A 12,709-nucleotide genomic window follows, 5' to 3' on the forward strand; every position below is an offset into this window, starting at 1 on the left:
TCAGACTCAGCTCCCAGCGCCAAATTCCAGGCCTCTGGTGGCTGAAGGTGGCCCAAGTCCCCTCAGCTAGTCTGGCCCCTCCCCCAAGCCTGTCCCAGAGGGAGCAGAAGGTGGGCTAGTCTATTCCTCCTCAGTCCAGTGGCCCAGGAGCCAGGCCCCCAGCTCTCCATCCAGGGGCTGGTGGGATGGCTGGGCTTTCCAGGCCCCATCTGCACCCCCAATCCAGGACACACCCCTTAGCCAGCTTCCTTCTCTTTCGTCTGCCACCTTGACTGGTCTCTGGTGGGGTTTCCCAGCTCTGCCCGAGGGGCTGTGGGCACCGTTGGACATAAGGAAGCAGAGTGGCTGCTGACGCCAGCATGGGGGGAGGACCCCAGAAAACAGATGTTGGAATGTTTGTGGCTAAAGGCAGTCCTTGTCATAAGTCTTAGAGAAATCCTGGCTCTTTCTCCAGTGTGTGTGTGTGTGTGTGTGTGTGTGTGTGTGTGTGTGTGTGAGAGAGAGAGAGAGAGAGAGAGAGAGAGACTCTCAAAGGCCTCTTATTTCTTTGCCCTCCCCCCCCCAGGAGCTTGCCCTCCTACCCCCACCCACTCAGGACTCCCCTGCTCGGTCTTCTCCCTTTAGTCCCTTTCTGGTGTCCTAATCTCCCAGGGCTGCTATAGCCTGCCCTGGGAGACCTGTCCAGCCCTGCTCAATTCCCTCTGTCTCCGGCCAGGCCTACTCCCAGGACGCCTACCTGAAGGGGAACGAGCCGTATTCTGGAGAGGCCCGGAGCATCCCAGAGCCTCCCCCAATCTGCTACCCTCGCAAGACCTACGCCCCGCCAGCCCGGGTGCCCCCCTGGGCCACTATGGGGCCTGAGCCCCTCTCAGCACTGCCCAGTGACCCTCGGAGTCCTGCTGCCTGGAGTGACCCTGGGCCCCGAGTCCCACCCACTGCCCGCACCCATCCAGACAACCCTTCTTTGGGGATGAGCCAGCCCCGCCCCAGCCCTGGTGCCTTCCCCCACCTCCCCTTGGAGCCCCGGACACCCCGTGCCTTCCCGGAGCCTGGCAGCCGGGTGCCCCCTAGCAGACTGGAGTGCCAGCAGGCCTTGTCACACTGGCTGTCGAACCAGGTACCCCGCAGGGCGGGGGAGAGACGGTGCCCCGCCATGCCCCCTCGGGCCCGCAGTGCCTCCCAAGACCGGTTGGAGGATGTGACTGCCCATCGCCCGTGGCCCTGCTCCACCTCCCAGGGTGCCTTGAGCCAGCTGGGCCAGGAGAGCTGGCACCGAGCTCGCTCAGACGACTACCTGAGCCGGGCCACCCGCTCAGCTGAGGCACTGGAGCCAGGGGCACTGGTGTCACCCCGCTTTGAGCGCTGTGGCTGGGCTTCCCAGCGTCCATCTGCCCGCAATCCTGGCTGCCCATCCAGAGACCTGCCTGGGCCCCAGGCCCCACCCCCGCCTGGTCTGCAAGGACTGGATGACATTGGGTACATTGGGTACCGGAGCTATAGCCCATCATTCCAGCGCCGGACTGGACTCCTGCATGCACTCTCCTTCCGGGACTCACCCTTTGGGGGGCTGCCCACCTTCAACTTGGCCCAGTCTTCTACACCATTCCTACCGGAGGCCTCTGAACCACCCAGAGTTTTCCGGCCAGAACCCAGCACCCGGGCACTGGAGCCTCCCACCGAGGATCGTCGAGATGAGGTGGTCCTAAGGCAGAAGCCTCCAACGGGCCGCAAGGTCCAGCTGCCCCCTGCAAGACAGATGAACCTGGGGTTTGGTGACGAGTCCCCAGAGCCAGAAACCAGTGGGCGAAGGGAACGCCTGGGAAGGAAGGTAGTCCCTTTGGCCACTACTGAAGACTCTCTGGCTTCCATCCCCTTCATTGGTGAGTGATGTGCAAGGGGCAGTCTTAGGAGAATTGGTTGTCTGTGCCTTGTTGTACCCCACCCACCTGTCATCAGGGGCAAAACTCTGGGTTGAGTGCTGACGGGATCAACTTGTTTCTCTGTCCATCCGTCCATTCATCCATCCATCCTTCATTTTTCCTTCCTCCTTTTTATCAGTCTTTTCTTTCACCCTTTCTTTCATCCTTTCTTCTATCTTTCCTTTGTTCCTGTCTCTCTTTGTTCTTCCTATCATCCATCCATCCATCCATCCATCCATCCATCCATCCATCCAGCAAATAATTGTGTTAGGCACTGTGCTAGGCCCTCCTGAAGTACATGGTCCAACGGGGATAGACGATCAGCAAGAGCAATCCAGTGGGATGGGTGTGTGATGGGAATAGAGGGAGCTCTAGGAGATAGAGAAGGGCCACATAGCCTAGGCTGGGGCATGGTGGCCAAGGAGAGAATCTTGGAGAAAGGAGATTTTGGCTAAGCCTTAAAGGACGAGAAGGAGTTAGCTAGAGGCAGAATGTTCAGGGAGAGACACTAGAATATGCAAAGACTTTAAAGTGAAAGAGGCAAGATACCCTTCCAAGTCATCAGGATGGGTCTGGAGGGGCCTTCTCAGATTCTGGGGAGTTTGGACTTTAGCCCGAGAGCAGAGGGAATGCTGAAGGCTCGCTGCCTCTAGAATAGATGTTGGACAAGGGAGAGGTAAGAGAATGGAGAGGCTGGGTGATTTCCAGGTTTTTGGCCTAGCTGGAGGGTGGTGCCTCACCTCCATTTGGGAATGAGAGGGAATGGGGAAGGAAAATGTTTAGTATTTGCTGAATACGAGGCACCTGTGAGGGAGCAGGATGGGCTGGGTTGGGCCCAGGGGCTTGGGAGGAAGATCAGATTCAAGTTCATGAAACTGGGAGTCAGAAGAGATGGTAACTGGAGCCGAGAGTGGTGAGCTCACCGTAGGGTAGCCACGGGAGTGAGAGAGAGGAGACCCAGCCCTGGCCTCCCCCAGCCTTCAGTCTGAGTGGGCAGACACAGCCTCAGTAAGCTCCCCGTCTGAGGGGGAGGTAAAGTCTTTACTTTCAAAGCACTCCCAGTCTAAAAGTTTACTTTCAAAGCCCCTGCTCTCAACGAGCCCCCAGCTGATGCAAGACATGGTCTTTATCTTCAAGAAGCTCCCAATCTGGTGGGGGAGACACAGTCCCTGCCCTCAGGAGCCCGGTCTAAGGATGATGGCTCAACCGCACACCTGGGTGCACTCAGTGTGATGGGGGAGGCAGGGACCAAGCCTGTATGACCATAATCTGGTTGGTGGGACACCCTTGGCAGTGGGCATGTTGCCAGCAGGGCCCTGGAAGATGTGACGGGTCTTGGGGATGCGGTCTGGGCCTGGAGGCAAGGGTGGGGGTGGGGACAGGCAGGTTCAGCTTTCTGCCACCTTTACCTACCACTTCCTCCACTGGAACAGATGAGCCCACCAGCCCCAGCATTGACCTGCAAGCCAAGCACGTCCCCGCCTCGGCCGTGGTCTCCAGCGCCATGAACTCAGCCCCTGTCCTGGGCACTAGCCCCTCCTCCCCAACCTTCACCTTTGCCCTCGGCCGCCATTACTCCCAGGACTGCAGTGAGTGCTCCCCACACTCCCAGCCCCCTTCTCCCCCTTGCTGCTTGGTCCCCACAGTCTCTGTCGGGCCTGCTACCTGATGTTTGGCCTCTTCTGACTGGCTTCAGCTCCTCCTGGGGCCCCAAGGGGAGAGTTACCTCCTGCCCTGCCCAGATGGGGGGGCTCCAAGGAAGCCCCTGACCTGTGACCCCACTGATCCTGTGGCCCAATGTGGGTGGTTTTGCAGGCAGCATCAAGGCCGGCCGCCGCTCCTCCTACCTGCTGGCCATCACCACAGAACGCTCCAAGTCCTGCGATGATGGGCTCAACACCTTCCGGGAAGAAGGCAGGGCTCTGCGGTGAGGACGGGGGAGGGGCCATCACAGCCACCTTGACTGGGCTGTGTCAGGGCTCCCAGCCCTGGGGTCCTCTACACGCCAGGGCAGGGAGCTCCCTCCCTGGAAGGCCTCTGAGCCTTGGGACTTGGGGCGGGAATGGGGGGTGTCCTAGCTATGCTTTCTACATCCCTCACTCTCGGTCCTTGCTCCCCAGGCGCCTGCCAAACCGAGTCCCCAGCTTGCGGATGCTTCGAAGCTTCTTCACTGATGGGGTGAGTGGCATGTGTGTGCGGGCCAGGCTCTCCGTGTGCTGGGGAGGACCCTTGGTGTAGGGTCCAGGCCTATGGCCTCTGTGGGCTGCTGTTTCCTGTCCACTCCTTTCTCCCTGCGTTCGCTCACCCTCATGTCAACCACGTGACCCACCCTCCTCTGTGGGCTCTGTCATCTCTTCAAGACACTATGCACCCACCCAGCCAAGGCCTTTGCATTTGTCATTCCTTTGTCTGGAATGCCCTCCCACCCCAGCCACATGACTCACGTTTTCACTTGCTTCAGGTTTTTTTTAGGCCTTCCTTGAAATTTCAGCCACCGCCCCTGACATTTCATGCCTTTCTTCGCCACTTTATGTTTTCTCCTATGCACTTCTCATGTCCTATAATTTATACAGCCATCTCTTCCCTGCCTGTCCCCAGTTAAAATGTAAACTCCATGAGGACAGGGATTTCATTTAGTTTGTTCCCTGCTTGATCTCTGTGGGTACCTACGACAGTGTCTGCACCGGGGCGGCACTGGGGCAGTGTTTGCATGGTGTTTTCAGGGGCCGGACAGCAGACAGTAGGGGCACAGACTTGAGAGTGATGAGGAAGCTAGAGTTTCCAGCCTCAGGACCTGGGAGACATAGGGTCAGTTCTGAAATGGTCTCAACTCTTTGATTATGGAGAGATTGGGAAAAGCCATCGTGATTTCAAACCCTAGACATCTTCAGTTCGTTTAACACCTTGATGGTATTATCACCTGGCTTATTCCTTATAACTTCCTCTGCTTACTTAACTCTCCCTTGACATGTCACCTCTGTGGCTAGAGTCCTGTTGACACTATCACTTCCTCAGTTTAACTCTTTGTGGACATCACTACCTGCTCCATTAACTCAGTCTTTGTTGATGTTCCTACTTCCTCTGTTTATTTAACTCTCTGGTCACACAATCACTTCCTCTGTTTCCTTAATTCCTTCAAGTCTATAAAATTAAGAGAGGCTCCAGATTGGCTTCTCTGGTCTGCAGGTCAGAGCCTTCCTTTCTGGCTTCCCAGCACATAGTCCCATGACCTCACCATAAGTGGTTCAGAGAGGGCAAGCAAGTCCCATGAGGCCACACAGCATAGTAGAGCATAGCACGGGCATATATCAGGCCTGTGTGTCTGTGAGTGGTCCATGGGGTTCCTGAGATACTGGCACTTTGGGAGCCACCTTAAACTGTCCTCTTGTCTTGCTGTAGTCCTTGGATAGCTGGGGAACTTCCGAAGATGCTGACGTTCCTTCTAAGCGACACTCGACCTCTGATCTCTCGGATGCGACCTTCAGTGATATCAGGAGGGAAGGCTGGTTGTATTATAAGCAGGTCCTCACCAAGAAGGGGAAGGTAAGCTGGTTGGAGGAATGAGGTGAAGGTGGATGGAAGCTGAATCCAGCAGAACTCTCCAGCTTCTCACCCCACAGCCTCTGGAGCCAAAGAACCAGAATTGGTTGAGGCTGTAGCATGAGGGGTGGAGGTTAGATGCTAGGGAAGAACTTCCTGGGGGACCTAAAGAACTCATGAAAAAGAGGTTAACCAGAGAGGTGGTCTGTGCTGTGGGATGGATCTGATCAAGTTGTGCTTGGAATTCTGACAAAACCATCCCACAGTGACCCTTAGTGGGAAGATCACCCTAAAAATGGCCACTAGGGCTCATGGAAAATGAGTGAACAAAGGCAGGGCAGTTTTCTTCGGGGAACTGAGGCCAATCTTTTCAAGGCCAGCAAAGGTTTTAGTCTTTATCCTAAGGGCAACTGAAAGCCCCTCGGGCCTCTTTCATGTGGCTTCCTGGGGAGTGAATTAGGAGGGCCAAAGTGGAGGCAAGAAGACCAGTTAAGAGCCACCACAGAGATCCAGGTGAGAGACGAAGGGGGCTTGGGCCTGGGGATGGAGGGGTTGGGGAGACAATCAGCGTCCGAGGCGGGAGAAGGTGAGGCCCCTGGTCCATGGAGTATGAACTTCAGGTTCCAGGCCAACGCCATGTCTGAGGTGGAAGGAGGAGAGGCAGCCCCATTGCTGTCCGTACAAGCAACCCAGGCAAAGCTGAGCGGAGCGGTCGGCATAACCTGGGCTTGTCTCTTGACCATCATGAATTGCTGGGGAAGCTTGGGTGACTCCCCTGCTTATATCTTAGTTTCCTTATCTGTAAATGGAGCTAAAAATAATCCCTAGCTCATATACCTGTTGCTGAGGATTAAATAAGACGATCTAAGCAAAAGGGTTTACCCAGTGCCTGGCATGGGGGCGGGGCGGGGGCGTTGCTATCTGCTTATTGCTATTTGAATTTTCTACCCTGCCTTCTACGGGTTGTGTACCTGGAAAGAACATAAACTTTGAAGTCAGATAGACTTGGAATTCCTGCCAAGCCACTTATCAAGCATAAAGGTTTGGGCCACTCCCTTAACTTTTGAGCCCCACTTTTCTTATCTGTAAGATGGGGACAGTGTTATTCCACTGCAAAGGCTGAGGGTCCAGGGCTGAGACGTGTCATCCCGGCAGGGCTGGCACTCATCCATGCCCCCATCCAATGTGTGGATAATGACTAAGGGCCTGGCCTGCCCCAATTCTCAGTTGAGGTTCTGGGGATTTCGTGGTGAGGGAGCCAAGCCAGTCCTGCCCTGCTGGGGTTCCTGATGAGCAGAAATAGCTCAGGTTGTGTAACAGTTACCAGTGCTTGACTGTTATGATGGAGGCATCCAGGGCAGCAGCATATAGTAGGTGACCCTAGCCTCAGCGGGGTAGGTGAGATACGAATGGTGTGTGAGACTCCACAAAGCTGGGAGGGAGGGGAGTGGTCTGACAGGAGATGTCCTCCTTGATGTCTGGGAGAAAGGTAGAGAGGAGGGGCTAGATGGCCGAGAGCCAGGGCAAGAGGTGGAAGCAAAGGTGGGGAGTTGGGGGCCTGCTCAGTGGGCATGCCTTGGCAGGACTTAAATGGGGTGGGGGTAAGATGTGTATGAGTCCAGGAGGCAAGTGTTGCATCTGTGACAGGAAGAAACAACACATTACCACTGCTGTTCGTCCAGGTGAGCGAGGGTTGGGGTCCTGACTAAGATTGTGGCATGGGGCTGAGGGGAGGGGACAAGTTAGAGATATTCAAGGGGAAGGAAGACCTGGGCTTGCTGATGGCTGGGAGGTGAGGGACGATGGGGAAGGCGACGCTGCTTCCTGGGATCCCAGCTTGGGCTGTGAGTAGTGGTTGGTGGGACCCTCCCCAGAGCCATAGGCACTGGAGGGGCAGGTTTGGGGAGAGGAAGTCAAGAGGTTTCTTTGGGGCCTTGTGGAGTCTGAGGGTGGCGGTGTCCTAGGGACATAGACTCCAAGCATGTGGCACTCAGGAGGGAGATCTACCGGGGAGGGCATTTGTCCATTAGGGTGTCAGAGTCACCTGCAGCCAAGGTGGGGGAGCACAGAGGGAGAGGGCAAGAGACAGGCTGTGCCGTAAGAGGCAGTAGGGGATGATGGCCAAGGAGGAGAGCCAGCAAGATGGCAGTCGACCAGGAGGGAGACTTAGGAGCGGCAGCAGGGGCCAGCTGTGTGGCTGAGGAGGGGGAGCCAGGTGTAGACAGACCCAGGGAGAGGCGCTGGCTCCTTCCTGCTCACTGACCAGTTCTGGACAATAGGGGTTCCATTCCCATACGCGCCAGAACCCAATTTCGCTCATCCCCTCCTCAGTTCCGTGGTCTGGGAGTTAGAAGAGGTGTTCTCAGCTTCAGGCCCTTGGTCTGTCCAGGATCCTGATTGCCAGCCAGATGTTGTCTGCTCCCACAAGTCCAGCTTCTCCTGGGTGTCCCCTCTACCCCCAGTCTCTTTCAGAGACATTGATTGTCAGGTTGGGGGAGGGCAGTGTGTGTGTATGTGTGTGACACATCCCGGCAGCCACAGACCCAGCATTTGAGCTGGGTGCAACCTTGGAGACCAACTAGTGTACCTTTCATTTTACCAACAGGGAACACGGATGCCAAGGGAGGGGGCTTGACTTGTCCAAGTTCACCTAGATGGTTCACTCTCAAAGGGGCACCCTTGTCACCACCTCAGGGGAGGGTCCCACCAACCACCACCCACAGCCCACATTAAAATTCTCCCGGAGGGCCCTGCTGTCTCCTGTTCCAGACGATACTACCTAGGTCCCCAGGTCTGTGATGGGCAGGGCTCACGGCCAGCCGTGGCTGTGTTCACCTGCCAGCCACGCAGTTTCTTCACTGGTTTGCTCTGAAGGCAGAGGCTCATACTGGGTGTGGAGTAGTAGGTGGGCCACCAGCCAGAGGGAAGGAGCCCTCAGTCTGAGATGGAGCCCCTGCCCTCAGGGTGCTCCGAGGATGATTCTTCCATTTATTCAGTAAATATTGATGAACACCTACTGTGGGCCTCTGGAGGCTCTAGGCTCTTGGATGTGGATCTGAGAGGACAGACAAGCTTTCTGCCCTCCGGATCTTACCACATATTGGAGAATTCCACAACCAGTATCGCCTGAGATTGCAGTAAGCACACAGGGAAAACGAATAGGGTGATGTGATTGCCTTTAAGTTGGGAGGATACGGGAAGCTGCCAGTAGAAAAAATATAGTTAGAGAAGGCCTCGCTGAGGAGGCGATGTTGGTGGAGCTCAGACCTGAAAGGTGGGAATGGGGCAGCCACATAAAGAAGTGAGAGAAGGGGTTCCAGGCAGAAGGAACAGCAAGTGCAAAGGCCCCAAGAAAGGACAGGCTTGGCTTGTTTACCGTAGAAGGCCCCGTGGCTCGACATAGTGAGGAAAAGGGAGGGAGAGAAGATGAATTTGCAGAGGAAGGGGCCAGATCACAAAGCCCTTAGATTTAATTCCAGGGGCAGTGGGAACCCATGAGAAGGTGTTAGATGGGAGAGACATGATCTCATTTACATTTTAATGAAAACGATGGCTGCAGCTGCTGGGCGGAGAATGGATTGCAAGAGGCATGAGGGGAGACTGTGCTGTGGTCCAGGCAAGAGGTGTTGATGGCATGGACAAGGTGGTAGCAGGAAAGATGAAGACAGGTGATATTTGGAAAGTTGGGACTTCCTGATTGGTGGGTTGGATGTCAAGGGTGAGCAAAAGGGAGGAGTCAAGGTCAACTTTCAGGTTTCTGGGCAACTGGGTGGATTTACTGATCTGGGAAAGATGGGGGCGGGGGTTGGAGAACAGGTTTGATGGTGAGAATCAAGTGCCCCATAGCGAGCAGTGCCTGTGGGCCATGCAAGTGGAGACGCTGCACAGGGAGCAGGAGGTACAGGACGGGCTTGGGGGAGATGCTGGACCAGTGATACATCAGCAGATAGATGACATCACGGGGGGGGGGGAGGCATGCACGGTGAAAGGAGCCCAGGACAAAGTTGTGGAGCTTGCCATCCTTTAGGGCAGGGCCCTACCCTCAGCTCTATTGACATTTGGGACCAGATGATTCTGTGTGGGGGGCTGTCCTGGGCATTGGGGCTGCTTTGCAGCATCCTTGGCCTCTATCTACTAGATTCCATAGCACTTCCCCAGGTGTGACAACTAAAACTGTCTCCAGACAAATGTCCCCTAGGGGCGATTCACCCAGGTTGAGAACCCCTGGTGTAGAAGATATTGGAGGGAGGGAAGCCAATGGAGGAGGCCGAGAAAGAGCCAGTGAAAGTAGGAGGAAAAACAGGGACCATGGGGTCCCAGATGTCCAGAGAGTGTTTGAAGAGGGAAGGCACAGCCAGATGCTGCAGAGGTTGAGAAAAGGGCTGAGAAGGGCCAGGAAGCGTCCACAGGCTTTGGCAACACTGTCAGCCCGGGTGACTTTGTGAGTGGCTTCCTGGGAAGTTTTACTGCGTGGAGTTTTGAGTGAGAGGCAAAGAGCCGGGAGAGCAAGTGTGGTTGATACTTGGCCTGTTTTGCTGCGAAGGGGAGCATATGTGGACGAGGAATGGCTTTCTAAGGATTTTATGTGAGGTGGCTCATGCTGGGTGGGTCCCACCTGCCCCCCCAGAGCCCCCACTGGTTCTCTGGGGCATTGCCAACACCAGATGAATGTTGATGCTAGTATTTAAAGATGCTAGTCTTTAAAGGGAAGGTTGCGGAGCCTCGGGGGGGCCTGAGAATGATGGGTAGGGGTTTCTAGGCAGGTGAGAGGCTGAGGGAGTTGTGAGACTACGGGCAGGAGGCTGCCCCAGGTTCCAGCAGGAGTGGAACAGGGGTGCTCCTGGTAGCCAATGGGGTGGGGTGCCCACTACTGTCCACTGTCTAAAAGATTTTAGTGCCCCCCGGGCTCTGGGGGCAGGGAGGACAGGACTGGCCTCTCATACCCTCTCCCTCCCGTTTCTCCCCTCTCCCCCTGTCTCCCTGCAGAAAGCGGGCGGTGGCCTGCGACAGTGGAAGCGCGTGTACGCTGCGCTGCGGGCGCGCTCCCTCTCGCTGAGCAAGGAGCGGCGGGAGCCCGGGCCAGCGGCGGCAGGGGCGGCGGCGGCCGTCGCAGGTGAGGACGAGGCGGCGCCCGTCTGCATCGGCTCCTGCCTGGTGGACATCTCCTACAGCGAGACCAAGAGGAGGCACGTGTTCCGGCTGACCACCGCTGACTTCTGTGAATATCTCTTTCAGGCTGAGGACCGGGATGACATGCTGGGCTGGATCAGAGCGATCCGTGAGAACAGCAGGGCCGAGGGCGAGGTGAGGGACCCGCCCAGCCCCAGGTGGACCAGGGTGGCCAGGGTAGGGCCCAGGGCCACCTCTCACCTGTGGTGGACCTCCCTTCACAGCTCTGAGCCTCAGTCCCCTCTTCCGCAAAAGGGGCTAACAGGAGTACACCTTGCAACAGTACCCACCTAGGGTTTGGTGTGACACGGAAATGCACAGTGGCTCACAAAGCACCTGGCCTCCTTAGTGTGCTGTGACTGGCAGTAACAATAATAACTGTAGGAATAACAGTAATTATTGTTATGACTGCTTTGGGCAGGCTATGGCACACAGAGGTCAGCTCCAGGCCAGCCTCAGCTTCTTGCTGCAGGTTAGGGGTGTGTGTGTCTGCTATGGAGTGTATTACAGAATGAGGTGCCCCTGTGCCAAAACTGTGGCTGGCCCTTCTGATAGGCCTGGCCTGTCTGCAGGGACATGAACACATTGACCTTGGGAGGAGGCCAAGAGGCTTGGCCTTTGGCAGCAGGCAGCTGGGGTGGAGCCAAGGCTTTGGCAGGGACTTTGGGAGAATTTAAAAAATGACGCCCCTTCCGGGGCAGCTGCGTACCAGGGGCCTGGGCTGGGGTTTCCACCTCCATTCACCCCGTCCTTGGCCAAGTGCCCTCATGAAAGTACTTCGGCACACCTGCACAAAGTTACGTAGGGGTCCTGGGTGTGGGGCCTGATCCAGGTGTGTACCTGCTCTGGCCACAGGGAGAGGGGCACTAGTGCACAGCCTCAGGCCACAGACCCTCTTGCTGAGGATATATCCTCTCACTGAACCAGGCTCTGCCCCCAGGACATTGTTTTTGTTTTTTTTTTGCTGCAAGGAGGAAAGTACCTGGAATCTGGTCTCTTACTTTGGGAGGCCTGGCTGGGCTGTTCCCAGCAGGGAATGGTCACAGATCCCAAGTCACCTTCATTATCGCAATAGCTGTCCCTCATGGGGCACCTCCCCTGTGCCTTGGCAGGACTATGACAAGTGCTGTGTGCATAATTCTGCACCCCAACCCTGAGGTTGCCATGTTATGCCCCTGTTACTGCTGAGGAGACTGAGGCTGAGAGAGGTTAAGTGGATTACCCAAGGCCACACAGCTGGTGGGGTGCTTGGAAGTCGAACACTGGTCTTTCTCGCTCCAGGGTCTATACCCTCCAGCTGGCAGATGGAGGAGAGGGGAGGCAAGCCCAAGGGATGAGCCCTGGAGTGGACTGGCTGTGGGCACTGACAGCATCTGCTCTCTCTTCCCTTTCCTCCAGGACCCCGGCTGTGCCAACCAAGCTCTGATCAGCAAGAAGCTTAATGATTACCGAAAAGTGAGGTGAGGCCCAGCCCTCATGGAGCAGTCCTGGCCATGTAGTGGGGGGCACTCTGGGCAACAGTTGTCCTTCTGGTTCACCTCCAGACTAGAGGGCAGCCTGGGAGGGTGGCAGGGGCCTTGAGGCCTCCAGTCCCAGAAGGGTGTGGAGGGTTTGCCTCAGGGATGGAGGGGAGGTCCAAAGTGGGGGAGGCTAGGGCAGGTGGCATGCTGGGTCACCCAGATGAAGACTCCTCTTCTCCCCCTCTTTCTACACAGCCATGGCTCTGGGCCTAAAGCTGATTCCTCCCCAAAAGGCTCTCGTGGCCTGGGGGGCCTCAAGTCTGAGTTCCTCAAACAGAGTGCTGCACGTGGCCTCAGGACTCAGGACCAGCCTGCAGGAAGCAAAGGTAGGAGGAGGTGGCTGCTAAGGGGTGACGTGCATGCAAGTGGAGGGTGGGAGTCAAGCCTGTGGGTCTGAATGGGAGGGGAGGGCCTGTGAGTGTATGTGCACGTGTGTGTGTGTGTGTGTGTGTGTGTGTGTGTGTACGTCTGCCTGTGTGGATGCCTGTGAAGGTCTGGGCCTCTCAGGGTCACAGGCCTTAAAGCGCCTGGAGCCTGCTATCCCTCCACGACAGCCCTGCT

At 56.5% G+C, this 12,709-nt stretch overlaps 1 protein-coding gene across 9 annotated transcripts in view; it reads left to right on the top strand.

Annotated features, from left to right (window-relative positions):
- The window catches only part of ARHGAP23 (Rho GTPase activating protein 23), a 74,730-nt gene that overhangs the window by 39,004 nt on the left and 23,017 nt on the right, over positions 1 to 12,709 (top strand). For all 9 annotated transcript variants that reach the window (XM_074319821.1, XM_074319824.1, XM_019740567.2 and 6 more), the window contains 8 exons: positions 716 to 1,880; positions 3,353 to 3,508; positions 3,735 to 3,846; positions 4,040 to 4,097; positions 5,319 to 5,462; positions 10,446 to 10,763; positions 12,027 to 12,088; positions 12,344 to 12,474. In XM_074319821.1, coding sequence (XP_074175922.1) covers positions 716 to 1,880; positions 3,353 to 3,508; positions 3,735 to 3,846; positions 4,040 to 4,097; positions 5,319 to 5,462; positions 10,446 to 10,763; positions 12,027 to 12,088; positions 12,344 to 12,474 — 2,146 coding nt within the window. The remainder of the gene's footprint in view (positions 1 to 715; positions 1,881 to 3,352; positions 3,509 to 3,734; positions 3,847 to 4,039; positions 4,098 to 5,318; positions 5,463 to 10,445; positions 10,764 to 12,026; positions 12,089 to 12,343; positions 12,475 to 12,709) is intronic.

Source organism: Rhinolophus sinicus, linkage group LG15, assembly GCF_036562045.2.
Source record: "Rhinolophus sinicus isolate RSC01 linkage group LG15, ASM3656204v1, whole genome shotgun sequence".
In the NCBI taxonomy this organism is placed as follows: Eukaryota; Metazoa; Chordata; class Mammalia; order Chiroptera; family Rhinolophidae; genus Rhinolophus; species Rhinolophus sinicus.